The sequence below is a fragment of the Astatotilapia calliptera genome, chromosome 1, assembly GCF_964374335.1.
Source record: "Astatotilapia calliptera chromosome 1, fAstCal68.1, whole genome shotgun sequence".
NCBI classification, from domain to species: Eukaryota; Metazoa; Chordata; class Actinopteri; order Cichliformes; family Cichlidae; genus Astatotilapia; species Astatotilapia calliptera.
The window spans coordinates 23,905,744-23,923,231 of NC_137422.1; the positions used below are offsets into that span (position 1 = coordinate 23,905,744).

Here is a 17,488-nt window from a genome sequence, read left to right on the forward strand (position 1 = left end):
TGGAATAGTTCACCAAAACTGGAATAACATGAGGAAGAAGGCTCCAAAAGATGTGATTACACATCACTGGTATTTACATACTGGCAATTTTCAGTTGCTTTCTATATGAGAAGAGGGTCAACACCCCCCCGTACTTCAGCGCAATGGAACAGTCTACCTTTCATCAATTAATCATCAACTCTTTCATCTTTAATTAAACTCACTATCTTTAAAGCACACCCCTCCATGTACACCATCGCTGCCACTGCACACACTCTCAAAAAGTGCAGCAAATCTTAACTGTCACATACATGTGGGCATGCACACACACATATAACTTCCACAGCAGAGCACAGAGTGAAAAACTGGGCTGCAGATTCGAGCTGTTAACTGCTGACAACAAGGAAACGAGAGTTATATCCGCTCTGATTCCCTCACACTCATCAGTCCCACTCGGCGAGAGGAATGAGACAAGCAGATGAGAGCCGTGAGAGTGTTTATATTATACACACACGCACACACACTCACACAGGTTTTGAGTTTAAAAGCATTTGCTATGGAGCTTTTTTAAAATCTCATATATACTTATCTTTATGTTATGAGCAAATTATGTTAATATTAGAGGCTGCTGTAAAATATTTTCCTGTAGTTCTGTCTGTGCAGGACCCATACAGCCTGGCATTTCGTTTTTACGTGACTTATTCCATCTTTATCCTCTTTATCTCCTGTTTTACATCATACATTGCATTCTTTAACCTCCAGAGTCAAGCTTTTGGTTTGGGATGCATTTTTAATTCCCCTGAGTTATTTGGGATTAGTTGGACTAACCATTGTTTTTGAAGAGAATATTGTTTTTTCTTTATTTTTTAAGCAATGCGCTCATATGGGTCATTGGCTGTTTTACAGTACAACACAATTGTTTAACAAGTTCAAGAACAACTTTATTGAGTAAAATGAAGCATAAGGTGCAACGAAACCAAAATGTAACATCCCAGTATGGGGACACAGGGTTTCAGGAGGACTCGCAGATACTTTACAAATTTTTTTTTTTTCAAGTTGATTCGAGCATCTACCTCCTGGATCAGGTGTTTCAGGCCCAACCGGGAGGAGACCCTGGGCTAGACTGGGACACACTAAAGAGATTATGTCTCTCAGATGGTTTTGGAACTCCTCACTGTCTTCCTAGAAGAGCTGCAAGTCACTGGGGAGACAGAGGTCCCTGCTTAGACTGCTGCACCCACCACTCTGACTCAGCTTAGAGACACAAAGCTGATGTGTGGCAATTTTTGTTTTACGTCTTTCCACTGGTGCAGCAGGACTTGTTGACATGTATATTAGTTTGATTTTTGCAGACTTTATGCTGCCTGTAAAAATCTGTACAAACATTTTTTCCTTCTTATTGTCTGTCTCTTGTCCTCTACCTAAACCACACCAAGGACCGAAACGCACACTGAAGTGAAACACGAATATTTTTATTTGAGTACCCTGTTTTAAATCTACACAGCTGAAGTCACAGTACTATTACAGGGCAATTAAAAAGCAATAATGATGAATGCACTCATAGGTAGAACATATAATGTTCTTTGCAGCTGGATGGCCACAAGGTGCATAATAACGGCCATCCAAGCTTTTTTACACATTAAAATTCAAGGAAGTATTGTTAAGGGCTCTGCACTCCCTCACAGGTGTTTCATTTATTCTGCTTTATGAGACGTCAGATAAACAATGAGTGGAAAAAGCTGGGAACCAAGTCTTGATCCCAGTAAGAGTAATAAAACTATTATCCACTTTAGTTTCAGGGTCCTGGTTTGTGCATCCGGGCTCACAGTGTTATGACTTACTGGGGCTCTGTAATAGAACAAAGCCATCATTTTTCCTGCATGTTTATTCCCAAATAAAATAAACCGCCTCCAAATGATTGCTATGAAAAAAAGACCAGTATGGAGCAAAGTAGTTGTTTATGTATGCACGGCCTCGCATACTCATATATTCCTCCGATCACCGAGAAAGATAATAAACCTTACAGGTCTTAGATTTAAAAAACAAAACAAAAAACAGCAGACTGCACCAAACAAGCTCTATCTTGTTAGGAACCCTGCGCATCACCAACATGATTGCAAGAAGAATAAAACAATTGTGTACTGATATCTTCCTATTATGAAACTTTGTTTTCACCACTGGAAAGAGGATTTTTTTTGCCATCTATAAATCAGAATTTCAGGTTATTATCTCAAATTTTTGACTTATTACCTCAAACTTCTGAGAAAATAACTATAACCTGAATATAATAACACAATTTTTTGACTTATAGACTGAAAAATGTGTTTTCAGTGGCAGAAACGAGCTTCACTTGTTTTGTTCCTGTATATTTCTGTCAGTATTTCTATTGTCAGATTAAATTTGTTGTCAGAACTCTTTGCGTTAGTTTTTTCCAAATAATAAAAATAAATAGACACTATTTAAGACACTATTTTACATTGTGCCGGTTACTAAATGTGATAAATGCACTAAATGTAATGTTTGTTGGTTCTCTGCACTGCTTTGTGTCCTTTTATAATCACAGAGCTCTGCTTCCTCATGTCTGTCCCTCTCCATCTATGAGCTCAGAACCTCACAGGGAATAAAGAGAAGTAAATAATGAGGGGTTTTTATAAGCCATGGCAACAGAAACATATCACATGTATCCTAGGTAATATTTTCCTAAAGGGCCTCTTCAAAAATCTCAGGTAAGCAGTGAAACATCACTCAGCATTACAGTGAATAACAGGCCTCTCTCACCACTCCTTCCTCTATTCTTTTGCTGGTGCTTTTCCATTTTAATGCTTCTTTTCACTCTGATCTGTTTACATCACAGTTCTTCAGCCTCCTTCTTCTCCTCATCACTTAAACTTCTTTCAGCTCAGTGGTTTTAGCAAAAATGTAGGATGACTTCAATTCTGCTTTGGGGTACGATTTAGTAGCTTTAACATTTTATATTACTATTTATTACATATTTATATTACTTGAATCATACTCAGACAAACATATGGTGCAGTCACTAATGATGAACCTTCAGCTACAATCTATTCCAAGTCAAACCCTTGCATGTTACTTGTGACTAAACAAAAAAGAAAAAGCTCAAATCTGCATTGTGCTCTTCCTCATGTCTGTCCCTCTCTCTGATGTGGGTTTGCTGGAAATATCCATATCTCCTTTGCACACTGGCAGTCCCACATAAGCCAAGTATACGTCCTGTTCTGTCACTGTGTTGGTGTGCCAGTGAAAGCTGCTGTTTTCTGTCAAGTTACAGAAGAACGTTTTATGGACTTCCAGGCTCTGCTGTGTGATGCTCTTCCAGATTGCTCTTTCCTTCCACACAGACTGAGTGAAAGCGGGGTCGTTGTTCTTGCAAACTTGTTTGCTTCTGGAAGAAAATAAGCATGACTGACATCTTCATGTAGAGCAGCACTGACTGCAGAAGCCCCTTAACATGAAACCACAGCTCATTCGTGCACCCTGAATGATTAGAGGGCCACAAAGAATAAGGGAGTTTAACAGAAAAGGAGTTGGGCGACTGGATGTTAATATGGAAGCAAAGATTATTGCAATGTGTTTGTAAAGGTTGGATCCCAATGTAAACTTTCAGTCTTCCTGTCATTTGTTATGTTAGTGGAGCTGTTTAGCTCCCAGGTCACATTTGTGGGGTGCTGGCAGTTCTGGGTGGCTGTTTCGGGCTTTTCTGTGTGCAGTTTACACACAGCCATGCTCCTGCTTTCTCTGGATGCTGACTTACTCCCACAGACCAAATGCATGCATGTTAGCTTAATTGATGATTATCTATTTGCTATGAGTGTGGATACAAATATAAATGGTTGTGGACCGGCAATTTGTACTCTGCCTCTTCCCCTGGATAAAAGGTTGGATACATAGCTAATTTGGATTGTTGGCTGGTACACATATAGTGACATTTCACATATGTAGGTCTCCATCTAGTGGGAAGAACCTGTACACGGACACAGGAAATGGCAATTCTTTATTTTACTTCCTTGAAAGAAACAGCACAATCTTCTGCAGTGTGTCAGGTACAATCATGTGCTTGATTTTTTATGTTAAACACTGAAGTGTGAATGAACTCCATCTTCTAATATTTTTCACAGCGATCATCAAAATTACTATGGTAAGGATGTATAAAGCTTAAAAAGAGACAGTTTTAAGCCATATTATGAGACACCTTCTGACTTTACAGTCATCAGAACTGAAGAAGCTTCTCGGATGAGAGATGAAACGTCCTCAAGCATTTTAAAGAAGTCCAGGCGCTTTACTTTCCAAGCTCCTTAGACTACGATGACCTGGATGACTGAGAACCTTCACAGACAGACACTGCCTATTGTGTTATATTGCCCTCAAGTGGAAAATCAAGTAATTGCAGAATGCTGTTAATATGTAGCGGCATCATTCCTGCAATCATCTTATTTACATCTTATTTCTTATTTATATTAAGTAAAATGCCTGATTAGCAGGCAGTGGCTACAGATCATTAATCTGTCCTTATCCTTCCTTATCATGTCAACTTTTTTCTAGTGTTGAGTCATTTCTGGTAGCATGGGCTCCTGCTGCCCATTCAGCTTGTAAAGGTAGTCCAGCTCCTCCAGGATGACATCTAAACATGCTGTTGCAAGAAGGTTAGCTCTGTCTCCCAGCAGAGACAGCAGCATGACCCGAATTTGCTCCTTTGTATGAGGAGGACGAGGAAGATGACTGCCAGAGCCCTACAAAATGACCTCCAGGAAGCTTTAACTGACTTATACTGTGATGACTCAGTGTTCCCTTAATTATTATTTTTTGAAGTTTGTATTTATTTGTGCATATCCATTATGGTCTGTGAATCATTAAATCCAGAATCAGAATACTTTATTAATCCCTAAGGAAATTATGTAGTTGCAGTTGCTCCAAGACAATAAGAACAGTAACAGACTGAACTTGATTAAAAAATATAATATATTACAAAGTTACAAAGTATAAGAAATAGCTATAAAATATACAAATTGCTCATTTATAAATATCCAGAATATTACAGAGATTACATATATATGACTGACATTTTACTCTAATTTAAATTTTCTCTCATTTAACACAAGATGTGAAAAAAAAAAAAAAAATTTTCAATTACTTTTTCTACAAGTAAACAATGCCAAAAATTAGCATTCATGGCAAAAAAAAAAAAAAGAAAAAGGAATAAAAAAAAGAAATTAAGTTATCAGGGAACTAGGAATCATTTTAGACTCACATCTAAGATTTGAAAGACGTGAATAATGTGTGCAGAAAAGTCCTGCTATAACCTAAAACTACCAATCACATGACTGTAAGGTCAGGTAATAAAAGTTATTTAAAAATGAACAAATACATTGTTTTTTTTTCTTTTCATTTTTTAGGAAAACAAAGTATGTTTAGCTTTAAAAGCCAACCTAAGGATTATTTTAAAATACATACAATGCCATGCTTCCTCAGTACTCAGAGATATTTTAGAGTCCAGACATCAGCACTGCATTACAAACAGCACAAAGGCCTCAATAAACAGTAACTGTCACATCACAATGCACAAAATCTCATCTCACCATCATTAAAAGAGCAAAGGTTGTGATATAAAAATGCAAACCAGTTTCAGTGTTTTCAACAAAAGCAATAAACTGTGGCTGAAATAAAAGCACACCCGCACTATAACTCTGTATTCAACTTGAGCTTTATTTTTATATCTGTTTCATATTTTTATATATGGCTCCCTTTGTCTCACCTCAGGACAGGTGTTGTAAATTAGATGCAGTGCATATGGTGCTTGTGCATAACTGTGTGTTTTAATGCAGTGTTATTATGCCCGTGTCAAATAAATCAATTCCCCTGAAAATTTAGTGACTAAAAAGACGTAAAGCTCCTCTATTTGAGTCAGATGGCTTTTATCCAGGAGACGTTATGTAATTTAAAATAAGATTGCACTGCTCTTGTGTGGATTTATGTATGTATAGTGTCCCCCTCCCTTCTTCACTGCCCTCTCCATGCCACACTACTCTAGGGATTAAGAGTCAGATTATAATATCAAATCTTTTTTTTAATTTTTATTTTATTTTCACTTGCTACACATGGGACAGACATGACTGGGGGAAAGAAAAGAGAGAAAGAAAGAGAGGTAGGGAAAGAAAAGCAGCTGGGAAGAGGAGCGGTGATAAAGGGCAAAAACCAAAAACCAACAAAACAAACAGACAAAAAATACATATATCAATCACCTGGATCACCTGTTGAGAAAGAAAAAAGAGAAAACAAGCAAAAAAAAAAGAGAGAGCAATATAATAAACAACATCATTGCGATAATCTATGTGAATATAACAGTAAATACTAAATATTGAATATTATTGTGCAGCACGTAGGATCGACAACTGTAACCCACATAATTTCCTTAGGGATTAATAAAGTATTCTGATTCTGATTGTTGCAGGATGACCTGCCATTATCCAATGACACATCTGCATACCTGTATCTTTTGCTCGTTTCTCCTCCTCTTCTTTTCTATTTTTTCTAAACTGAGGACCTGATGGCTTTGAACTTTTCTTGTCCATCTTCCATTGGTTTTAATTTTGCACTCCAGTATGAACACCCACCCCCCCAACTCGAAGGTCACCACAACATAATCTATCACACCTACACCTTAGTTCACAGATTCACTTTGTCTAGGGTGCTTTTCTGAGATTTCACACAACCCAGGATTCAAATCATGAATACATAATGGGCTTGGATTTACATTATAAATAAAATGTGCTCTATTTGGAAGCAGCAGGGCCCCCCTCCACTTTCGACGGGTTGTGTGTGAGACTTTAAACCATCAAATATACATTTTAAATTGTTATTGATCCAATTACCCATAGTCCTATAGTTTATATTTATTTTCTTACTCTTCTTATATGTATTGTTTGTTTACTTGCACTGCTGTAACTGGAGCCTTGTTGCCTCGTCTCTCTATATACTGGACTAGGGCTGCTCAATTAATCGAATTTTAATCACGATTACGATCTGGGCTTTCAACGATCATTAAAAATGACTGAGCCGATTATTGGCCCCTCCCTCATTTATCCGCGACACCTTAAAGGCCGATCCGTGAAAATATTGTGGACATAAACCGGTCCGTGGCGCAAAAAAGGGTGGAGACCGCTGATTAAGAGGACCCGAGGGAAGCTCGGAAAGCTAAGCAGAAGTTATTTGGAGAGGAGAGTGACTGCCGTTGGTTGAAAAGAGAGGTAAAAAGACTTCAGTGGTGTTGCACACTATTTTATATTATTTTTTAAAGTCATTATTCAATACGTTGTCATCGTTAACCCTTTAAAGCCGGTCAGAGAAGCCCGCTCCGTTTTGTGTAACAATTTTTAAATCCCTGTAGAACCTGAACCGTGTAAGCTAGCGCAATAATTTGTTTTGCATATGAAACCGGAGGAGTTGTACTTACATCTTATGCCATCAGCTTGTCCTCGGTCACGGTTTCCTTCCACATAAAGCTTTGCAAAAATTGCATAAAAAGCGCTTGCAGGAACAAAAACATAATATTCCAGAAACAAGCTTTGCCGATCCGATCAGCTGTTCATAACACTTCCCACAGTGAAACAGAGTCAGCAGTGTTGCCAACTCCTCAGTAAGGAAAATCGCTATTGGTTGTCCTAAAAGTCGCTAGAAGTCGCTAAATGACGTCATCGCCAAATTTGCATAATTGGTCATGCTAATCTAATTGTAACCTATGTTGCTGGAGAGAGAAATAACATTGTGGAAGAGACATAAAGTGAGTAAAAAACGTCCTAAATGCATTTAGAATTTATTTAGAACTACAAATTAAATTTCTTTTAGCAATTATTGTTTTTTTTAATGTCACAATTCCAACCCTGCTCCTTTACCCGGGCTTGGACCGGCAAAAGTGACCCGAAATAGGCACTCTGGTGGAGTTACTTTGTGTGTGTGTTTATAAGTAGTTTTAAACCTTGTGATCCACAAAACAGCATAAGAGTAAAAGAGTAAAAGAAGAACTGACTGCGTTACAGCACCCGCTGCTTGTTGAGAGTAAAAGCAATAAGGGCTTTCACGTCTTTATTTTTAGCAGGTCTGAAAACTTGCTAAATATAGCGACAAAGTTGGCAACACTGGAAGTCGCGAACTATCGCATGTGCGCCATTTCCTGCCCGAAACCGGAAGTGACGTCATTTTCGCGGAAATGTAGTTTTTTACTTGTAGGCCTTAATTGCCTATACTGGTGTTTTTATAAGTCATGTTTGACTCTATACTTTTCTGAATAGTTTCTGTGATGCTTAGAACTCGAATTGCACTGCTGGAAATAGTTTCTTTTGATGCACATGCTGTTTTCTTTGCAAATTTGCATCATAGGATTGTTTTTTCGTTTTTCCTGCAGTATATAAAAATTGGTGTATCTCCAAAATAAAACTATAAAGACACTCAAAATAAATTTCCTGTGGTGAGAAACTATTTTTTGCAACTTTTTTTGTATTTCAAGTTTTGAGGGATAAACCTCTTAAATTTCTCCAAGTAGAAATATATGTAAAAAAAACCAAAAACGATTTTCAATTTTTTTGTAGTTTATTGTACTTTTTTGCAATTAATGTAATTACTATGGACTTAATGCATACATATTATTACAATATGGGCTATAACAGTTGTATTGATGTATAGCAACTTGAAATGCTCCCACAAATGGCACTACAACATGTAAAAAAAATATATATATATAAGCTCTGGCGGACTTGGTTCTATAGTAGGTCGTAAGGGTTAAATAAATATCGTCAAATAATCGTGATCTCAATTTCAGTGAAAATAATCGTGATTATCATTTTTGCCATAATCGAGCAGCCCTATACTGGACTGTATGTAGCGGAGATGACAATAAAGTTTACTTTGACTTCAGCAGCAAGCAGGCGCACCGAGGGCTCTCGCGCTCACTTTTCGCATACAGAATTTCGAAAAAACATCGGTGCAAATTATAAGTCTGTATTATAATGTCTGGTGTTTTCGTGTTTGTTGTTTTGTTTTTATTTTATTTTATTTTGCGAGCTCCAGCCAGCCAGAGAATCCCCCGCCGCCCCGCCCTCTCCTCCCTGTGCCTCAAGCAGCAGGCGCCCTTACTCCCGGCGATAGATGTCGGGGCAGCACGAGTACGAGCAATTTTTTTTTTTTTCATTTTTTTAATTTTTTTTTGCCGATGTCTGTGATGCCGCCCCCCGCCACGATGCCGCCCCGGGTAACCGCCCGTATCAAAAACCGCTACTGAGTTTTACTACCTGGTTTCTGTGTGTATGTATAACAAATTACTCACGCTTCTTCTCTTTCTTCTCCGCTATAAATACAGACGAAACGCTTCACGAATTTGCGTGTCATCCTTGCGCAGGGGCCATGCTAATCTTCTCTGTATCGTATCCAATTTAGCGTACGCGCTTGCCGAAGCAAGACGAAACGACACCGTACGATCACTGGCGACTGCTCTGACGTCAGCGCGTATTCAGATCGTAGGAGCGTGGTCTCGCCTGTCCTTCACATCCTTCTAGGCTCGCCTCCCAAACGCAGCAACGATGGCTCTGCTCAAGTCCAGCAAGATGGTCTACTGCCTGGGGAACATCTCCCCGTCCCTGGGAGTCCTGTCCACCCGCAACAGGTAAAAGGCAGTAACGTGGACGATCGGTTCGTTAAGCACCACCTACGTGGTCGCATGAACTGTCACGTTTTGCAGCTAGCTCAATGAACAAACGTTATTTGAAGGTTGACGTTACCTTGTGTTTTATGGTGGAGGTTGGTTGCTCTGCGGTTAGTGTAGCCCCAATAGCTGGTCAGCTAACCTCAGACTGAGGTCAAAGGATTTTTACACGGCCTGCTGTTGTCCGGGGTTTAGCATCTGCTCCCAGGTAGCAGCTAATATGTAGGTTAGCGATGTCCTCTTGTGACTTGATGGCCTGAAAGGTCAACAGCCATTGTTTAAGACAAACTTTCTCTTTGCTTACTTCTAACCTGACCTCAAAACAGTAACTTTGAGTTACCACAACTTTGAGTTGCTGTTAATGAGGTTAACGGTACTGATGAAAGTCACGCTGGTGTGTTAGCACCGGAGCATGGTGGAGACTGAAGCCCAGTCGGATTTGTTACGTTATCAAGAGCAGCTTAAGTTTACAGTATTAAACAGTTAACTTAATTGTTAATAAACGGTTTCGCCTTTTGCTCCTGAAAACATCTTGAGTGACTTAAACAATCGCGATAATTTCAGTTGCACAGTTTGAGCTAAGCGACTTGTCGTAGTTTGTAAAGTCGTGCGAGCTGATTGGCTGTCGCTTCCCACCTTTGAGCGCCGATTGGCTAATTTCCAGGTGGAAATTGAGACACTGGTGTGTCCTTTCAGGGTGTGCTTGGAGGACAAACTTGTCCACAGTTACTCGTTTGTGCGATTAAAATATTTAACTTCAAGCTTTCGTAAATGCTGAGATTTGTGAACGTGAGAAACTTTATTTAGCTTACCCCTTCACTGCAGTAACTCTAGGTTTCGTTTTTCTAGCTTCTGCTGTCGTGATTCGGTGTCTTATGTTCAAGCACGCAGCCAGCCGTTATTGTGTAATTTTAGACGGTAATGTCAGAAACTGATAGGGGTGAACAACAATATTGCCCTTTACGGTGCCACAAAGGCCTCTGCTCTACTGATCTCTGATAACTTCTCAGTAAATATTTAAATAAACGCTGAAGTTTGTCTGTTCAAAGGTTCTGCTTGCATGCACACTGCAAGTGTGATGAGACAAATGAACGCAAATAACACTTTAGTTACTACGTTCCTGCTGTTAATGTCAACAGTAGTATGTTACACACAGTAAAACTAATACTGTTTATATAGATGGTAATTAGGTGAAAAAAGTTTGTGCCAAATGATAGAAATAATATTTTAATGTCACTTTGGAGACACTTGCCCTTTGCAAAGTGTCCTGTCCTAAATTTAGACTCAAGTTTAGAAAGTAGAAGAAACCTGATACAATAACATGTCTGTGAGGGCAAGAGTGCAGCAAAAGTAAAATCATGCCACGTAAAAAAAAAACGTGATAGTGGGTGTGGGCTTCCTAAATCTATGTACAAACGGAGATGTATTGTATTAATATCAGTTGACGATGTGAAAGCAGAAAAACGGCCAGTGAACTGATTGACTTTTTTCTCCTTTTTTTTTTTTTTTTTTTTAAATTACTAATAAGTACTGTTAATAAGAAATTCAAGGACTGTTTAGTTTCTTTACCTTAATCAGCCACTTAAACAAATATTTTAATTAGCATCAAGTATTTTGAAACAGATCGATAAGCTTAAAAAGAAAAGAATGATATTCAACAAGATGATGCTGAAAGCTGGAAGAGCAAATAAAGGAAAGAACGGTAATACTCATTCAGTGGAATATAATACTCCACTGAGTGTTTGTTGTCGTGGGAACTGGGTAATTATGACATTTTTGACCCCGATTAACTGTCACACTTGTTGTTGGACTCTGGACTTCCTGATGGGATTATGTTTCATGATGCTTGTACCAGCCAAGCATGTGTCATTCATGCGTCTTTAAGTCAGTGTGTTATCTCCAGGTCACATGAGGTGCTAAGCTGGCATTAGGCTCTGCAGCATGTTTCTTTTTTTCTTTTATTGGCCTTTTCTGGAAAGCCATCTACAATATTAACATAAATGTTGCCATTTGATGCATTGTATCAGTTTTAGCTTACTGCTAATTTGCATCTGCAGTCTGTTGGCAGGCTACATGCATTAAACTGTACAAGGTAGTGGTACCTTAAAAGCACTTTGCCCCTCTTCAAAGATGCATTAGTGTTTGTGACCACAATCTAAGTACTATTCTCATCTGCTTTGGTGCAGCTCCTGGTGGGGTGGAGTGCAGATGGGTCCCCCTGATCCCATCCTGGGGGTGACTGAAGCCTTCAAGAAGGACACAAACCCCAAGAAGATGAACTTGGGAGTGGGAGCCTACAGGGATGATCAAGGAAAGCCTTTTGTCCTCAGCTGTGTTCGCAAGGTAGATCCACCTCCAGATTAAATTATCGTGTGTGTGTGTGTGTGTGTGTGTGTGTGTGTGTGTGTGTGTGTGTCATACATGCATAGATGTGTGTGTCATACATGCATAGATGTGTGTGTCATACATGCATAGATGTGTGTGTCATACATGCATAGATGTGTGTGTCATACATGCATAGATGTGTGTGTCATACATGCATAGATGTGTGTGTCATACATGCATAGATGTGTGTGTCATACATGCATAGATGTGTGTGTCATACATGCATAGATGTGTGTGTCATACATGCATAGATGTGTGTGTCATACATGCATAGATGTGTGTGTCATACATGCATAGATGTGTGTGTCATACATATACATACACACCATTGCCAGCTGATGGAAAGGAGGATGTTTTATGCCTCATTTTCTTTGCCTTCTTCTAGGCAGAGGCTATCATTGCAGCTAAACAGCTGGATAAGGAGTACCTTCCCATTGGTGGTTTGGCTGAATTCAGTAAAGCCTGTGCTCAGCTGGCTCTTGGTCCCGAAAATGAGGTTTTGAAAAGTAGCAGAGTAAGTTCAACTTAAAGTTCAGTTGACGATGGACAAGTTTTTGTCTTTTAAAAGAAATCCATATCAGTACAGCAGTTTTCTTCTCCTGACAGAGCGTCACCGTCCAGACCATCTCAGGAACTGGATCTCTGCGTATTGGAGCCAACTTCTTGGTGAGGTCTTCTTGTATTGATCACCTGGCATTTAAAAACTGTTTTTAAAAATTAGGTTTCTTGGTATGCCTTAGCTCATTAGCTTTTCCTGTGTCACAGGCTCGATTCCACCCTGGGCCACATGATGTGTACCTGCCCAAACCCTCCTGGGGGAACCACACACCCATCTTCAGAGATGCTGGCATGCAGCTCAAAGCTTACCGCTACTATGAACCTTCCACCTGTGGCTTTGACTTCAAAGGAGCTCTGGATGACATCTCTGTAAGAAATGCGTAAAATACATGCGTCAAAAGAAAATGAAACATGTTTAGCATTTTTCCCAACAATTTGATTATTGTTGATGATTTTATCCTTTGAGTTTTCCAAATGATATCTGTGATTTTGAAGGATAAGTTCGAGAGTAGTGATCAGATTTAAGAAATTTTCCTTTTATTAGGAAAAGAACGCAGGACATGGGACTCTTCCTTTTTTTTACTTTTGTGGTGTGTAGTGCAAACGGTGTATTTATACTAAGAGCCATCCAAGAGGACTTTGGTCTTGCCCCACTTTCTGTTTACACACAGATATCAGGGAAGCTTCACTGGGCATAGTGTGAATTGTTGTTGCATCAGTGTATAATAAAGATTTGCTAAAATGTACATGTAATTCTCATCCCCTTATGTTAGTATTTCCCAACCACTGTGCTACAGCACATAGGTGTGGTGTGAGAAATGATCAGGTGTGCTGTGGAAGATTATCTGGTATTCCAAGCGATTGGCTTGAGTAACAAACAGAACAATTACATTCTCTTCCACTAGAGGGCAGTTCAACTACCTGCTCTAATTAAATCAGTTGCCAACTGCCAGTAAAACAGGAGAAATTGCATAATAGTCATGCGAGTGAGACAATGCAGCGTGTAATAGCAATAGATAAGTATTTGAAAAGAAAATGTAGTTAATCTGACCTGGGTCCTGGAGTAAATTCCAACCCAGATGAAGGCCCTAGCATGAATAGTGGTGAGAAGAAGACAAGGGTATACTGGGGACAAACTGAGCCAATTCCGCTATACCTGGTGCACACGGAAAAATTATTAATATGCTTTTTGTGACATTTTTGTTTGTGACTTTCCTAATGTGAAATATGTGCCATGGCTCAAAGGTTGGAAAACGCTGCTTTATCTCGTGGTGAGGAACCACTTCATGTTAGTCATATCTAGTGCATGAGCAGTGTACGAGTACTGCTGCTGTGAGAACACGGTCAGGTCTGTAGTGTGTGGGTTTTTGTAGGCTGACTAACTGAAACCCTCGTTTATGTTGCAGAAAATCCCAGAGCAGAGCATCATCCTGCTGCATGCATGTGCCCACAACCCCACTGGTGTGGATCCAAGGCCCGAGCAGTGGAAGGAGATTGCTGACATTGTGAAGGTGAGAGGTTATCAGAGGTTCTGAAAATGCTAATGATGAAACGGTTGCTTTGCTTTTATCTCATGAGGTCTCTGACAGTTAAGACAGCAAAATTGATGAGCTCTGGATAATTAACTGCTGTCTGTCTTTGTTCATCCACCACCACTCTTATAGAAAAGGAACCTACTCGTGTTCTTCGACATGGCCTACCAGGGCTTTGCAAGTGGAGACATTGATCGCGACGCCTGGGCTGTCCGCCACTTCATTGAAAACGGTCACAACATTGTGCTGTCGCAATCCTTTGCCAAGAACATGGGACTCTATGGTCAGTCAGATTCAGTGCAGGCTCCTAAATGGGTGCTTTCTGTTCTGAAATGAAACATTTGAGCAGATCTATCTTGATCCCTTAACAAGACCCACTGAGAAAATGCTGATACTAAAATATATTTATTTGGGTACAGCGGTAGTTCTTTTGAGTTTTGAATGTTGTCACACTTGTATGGCAACACTTATTCTCACTGGCCACATATGGTTAGAATAGTCTCCTTCTACCTAGTCTTTTATTTCTGTTTAGTGGTGTCTTGCAAACAGTCTGTAGGTGCATTACTGACACCTTCTGACACTGGGGCCACATTAAAACCTACACGAGTCTGGGAAAATATGAGTAACACAAGAATCGCAAGCTATTTAATCGTGTGTCTGTTATCCTTGCTTATTTATAACCTGTTCAATTTTCTTAAATTTGGTTGTTCAGTAGAGGTGGTGGTTTATCGTGAACCAAAATCTTGTATTAAACCCTGAGGTTTTTTTTTGTTTTTTGTTGTTGTTGTTTTTTTGTCATCAGTGTTTATATTTTTGACTTGCTGTGCATGTTGACAGGTGAACGTGTCGGAGGCTTCACTGTCGTGTGCAAAGATGCAGAGGAGGCAAAGAGGGTGGAGTCTCAACTCAAGATCCTCATCAGGCCCATCTACTCCAACCCACCAGTGAATGGTGCCAGAATTGCAGCAACTATTCTCAACACGCCAGAGCTGCACTCACTGTGGTACGACCTTTTAGACATGGACATATCCACAGACGACCCCACTAGGGTTTAAATACTGGGCTCCTTCCTTCTTTAAGCTTCATGCAGAGGTTTTGCTTCTCATCCAAGAGGCTTCTTCAGTTTTAAAACCAAATGAAGCCCAGTTGCTTTCTCTTCAAGCTCCTTAGGTTATCACAACACTGCACTTATGCTGCGTTCCTTTGGCCACAGAAATCAGAGCTGGGAGTGACACGACTACCTTAGTTGAGCATGTTCCAGGAGTAAAGTCAGGTTTTAGAGACAAAGCTCCAGCACCTTCAGGGATGGAGCCTGGTCAGTGCTCTATGCGCTGCTGCCAACTAGCAACTTAAACTCTGACACATTAAACTAATGTAGTCTGAATACTTTGGGAACGCTTCAAATCTTCAGCGTGCCCCAAAAAGGTTGACGCTCAGTTATGCATTTCTTTGTTTTTTGTGTCCAGGCTGGAGGAGGTCCATGGTATGGCTAACCGCATCATCAAGATGAGAGAGCAGCTGGTGGCCGGTTTGAAAAAGAATGGCTCCTCCCACAACTGGCAGCATGTCATCGACCAGATCGGGATGTTTTGCTTCACAGGACTCAAGCCAGAACAGGTAATGTAATGGCAGAGAAATTGATATGTTTTCATATTTAAACAAAGTGTAATGAATAATGTCATTCAGCAATAAACCTCACAGGTCATATCAGAGGAGAGTTTCTCTTAGGAAAGAGACTTGCCTTTTGGCAGGCCCACTCTTACAGTCATATCTGTTGTGTAAAGCTGCTTTCTGTACTGACTGAGGTTTCACCACCAGGGGGTAATGGTTTACTGCTGTTTAACTTTTTAGTCGTTACAAAGTTTAGTGGCGATTTGTATTTGCCTGGTTGCATTAAGAATGTGGTCTTAAACGCCTGCTGTCTCATTTAAAAACGTGCATTCTTCAGTCTTGTTTGTTTGACATTATGAGTCTTGATCCTGCAGATGAATGTTTATTTCAAAAAACAACAAACAATAAAACTGCCCTTTTCCTCTGCCTCATTTGTGCTGTTTTCTTTCCCTGCAGGTCGAGCGCTTGACAAAAGAGTTCTCAGTGTACATGACCAAGGATGGCAGAATTTCCATGGCAGGTGTGACCTCTGGAAACGTGGGCTACCTTGCAGACGCGATCCACGCAGTCACCAAGTAGAGTGGATCGTGCTGGGAGAGCAGCAAAAATCAGAAGGAGCAGCACTAAAGAGGAGCTTCAAGCGTCATTTATTCTGTCTCCTTCATTCCACCTTTAGAAAACTTCCTTTTTTTTCTTTTCTTTTTTTTTTTTTTCTAAGTTGTAGCCTTTTTGTTTCCTGACTGGCTTTCATCATGAGATAAATTTGGAACGGTTGCTCTTGTTCCAGGCTCTGTTTTCCAGTTACACTTTCTTTCCTCTACATTTCACTAAAGGCTTCCCCTGCCAAATTGAGAGATTTCTTCCCATGACTGAATCATCTTTGCTTATTTATTATCAGAAATAAACTGTTGGCTGTACATTCGTGTCCTCCTACATGTATATTCTATCTGCTGTGGGCCCACACTCTAAAACGTTGAGGAAAAATTATCTAGGCGATGCTAGGCGGAGATGAGATCTCTCGTTCTTTGTGAAAGCTTGTAGTTGATCTGAGGGTTTCCTTTTAATTGTGGAGTTGTAGCACTTTAACCTGTGAGGCACTGTTTGAGTCTCAAGACATCACTGGCACTTCACTGGGCTTTACTGTACTAATGGGCATCTGCCAATCATGTAATCTCTTTACTCTGTGGATCTGCCCTAACAATGATTCAGCAGTTTACTCTTTATCTGTTCTGTTTCAGTAGAATTTGAATCTGTTTGATTTCTGTTTTGGTGATTACAGGGCAGCGGTCTCTCTCTGCTGGTCCTCTTGTAAGCCCAGATACAAACAAGCACATGGTTTAGCGTTGAGAATGGAGACAATAAATCTGTCAATCCCACTGCAAGGAATTTTTATTACACAAAATTACTCTCCAAATGAAAAGTCTGTACTCCATGGTAAAGTTGTGTGGGGTACTTTCTTCGGGGGAACACCACATCTCATGATGCGCGCACGCTGTTCATTCAGATGAACATCATGTTTTTAGTGTGTGAATCTGGACTGTGAGACACAGATGGCAATACAAAATGTGGGGTTTGCCCGAGTCTGCTCTTACTTCTGGTACTCTGCCTCCATGTTTTTGCATTCTCTCTTATGGATCGTTGGTCTTGTCATCATTGAACAAATAAATCATTAAAGAGTAAAGATGTGAAACCAGTTAATTTTGTCCCTTTACTT

General features: G+C 39.9%; 1 protein-coding gene, 1 long non-coding RNA gene and 1 other non-coding gene across 3 annotated transcripts; 1 reads left to right on the forward strand and 2 right to left on the reverse strand.

Moving 5' to 3' along the window:
* Positions 1 to 6,053: 6,053 nt before the first annotated feature.
* Positions 6,054 to 9,430, reverse strand: LOC145429454 (uncharacterized). The gene is made up of 2 exons (XR_013909687.1): positions 9,314 to 9,430; positions 6,054 to 6,245 (listed from the first exon to the last, which is right to left on the reverse strand). It is a non-coding gene; the product is annotated as an uncharacterized LOC145429454 (long non-coding RNA).
* On the reverse strand, positions 9,341 to 9,446 carry LOC145429974 (U6 spliceosomal RNA). Its single transcript, XR_013910335.1, has one exon. It is a non-coding gene; the product is annotated as a U6 spliceosomal RNA (small nuclear RNA).
* A 24-nt stretch (positions 9,447 to 9,470) lies between these two features.
* On the forward strand, positions 9,471 to 17,467 carry LOC113023346 (aspartate aminotransferase, mitochondrial). The gene is made up of 10 exons (XM_026169365.2): positions 9,471 to 9,649; positions 11,875 to 12,031; positions 12,459 to 12,587; positions 12,680 to 12,739; positions 12,839 to 13,000; positions 14,038 to 14,142; positions 14,296 to 14,446; positions 15,001 to 15,166; positions 15,630 to 15,780; positions 16,231 to 17,467. The coding sequence occupies exons 1-10, from the start codon at positions 9,567 to 9,569 to the stop codon at positions 16,351 to 16,353; spliced, it is 1,287 nt and encodes a 428-aa protein (XP_026025150.1). The 5' UTR covers positions 9,471 to 9,566; the 3' UTR covers positions 16,354 to 17,467.
* The last annotated feature ends 21 nt before the right edge of the window (positions 17,468 to 17,488 follow it).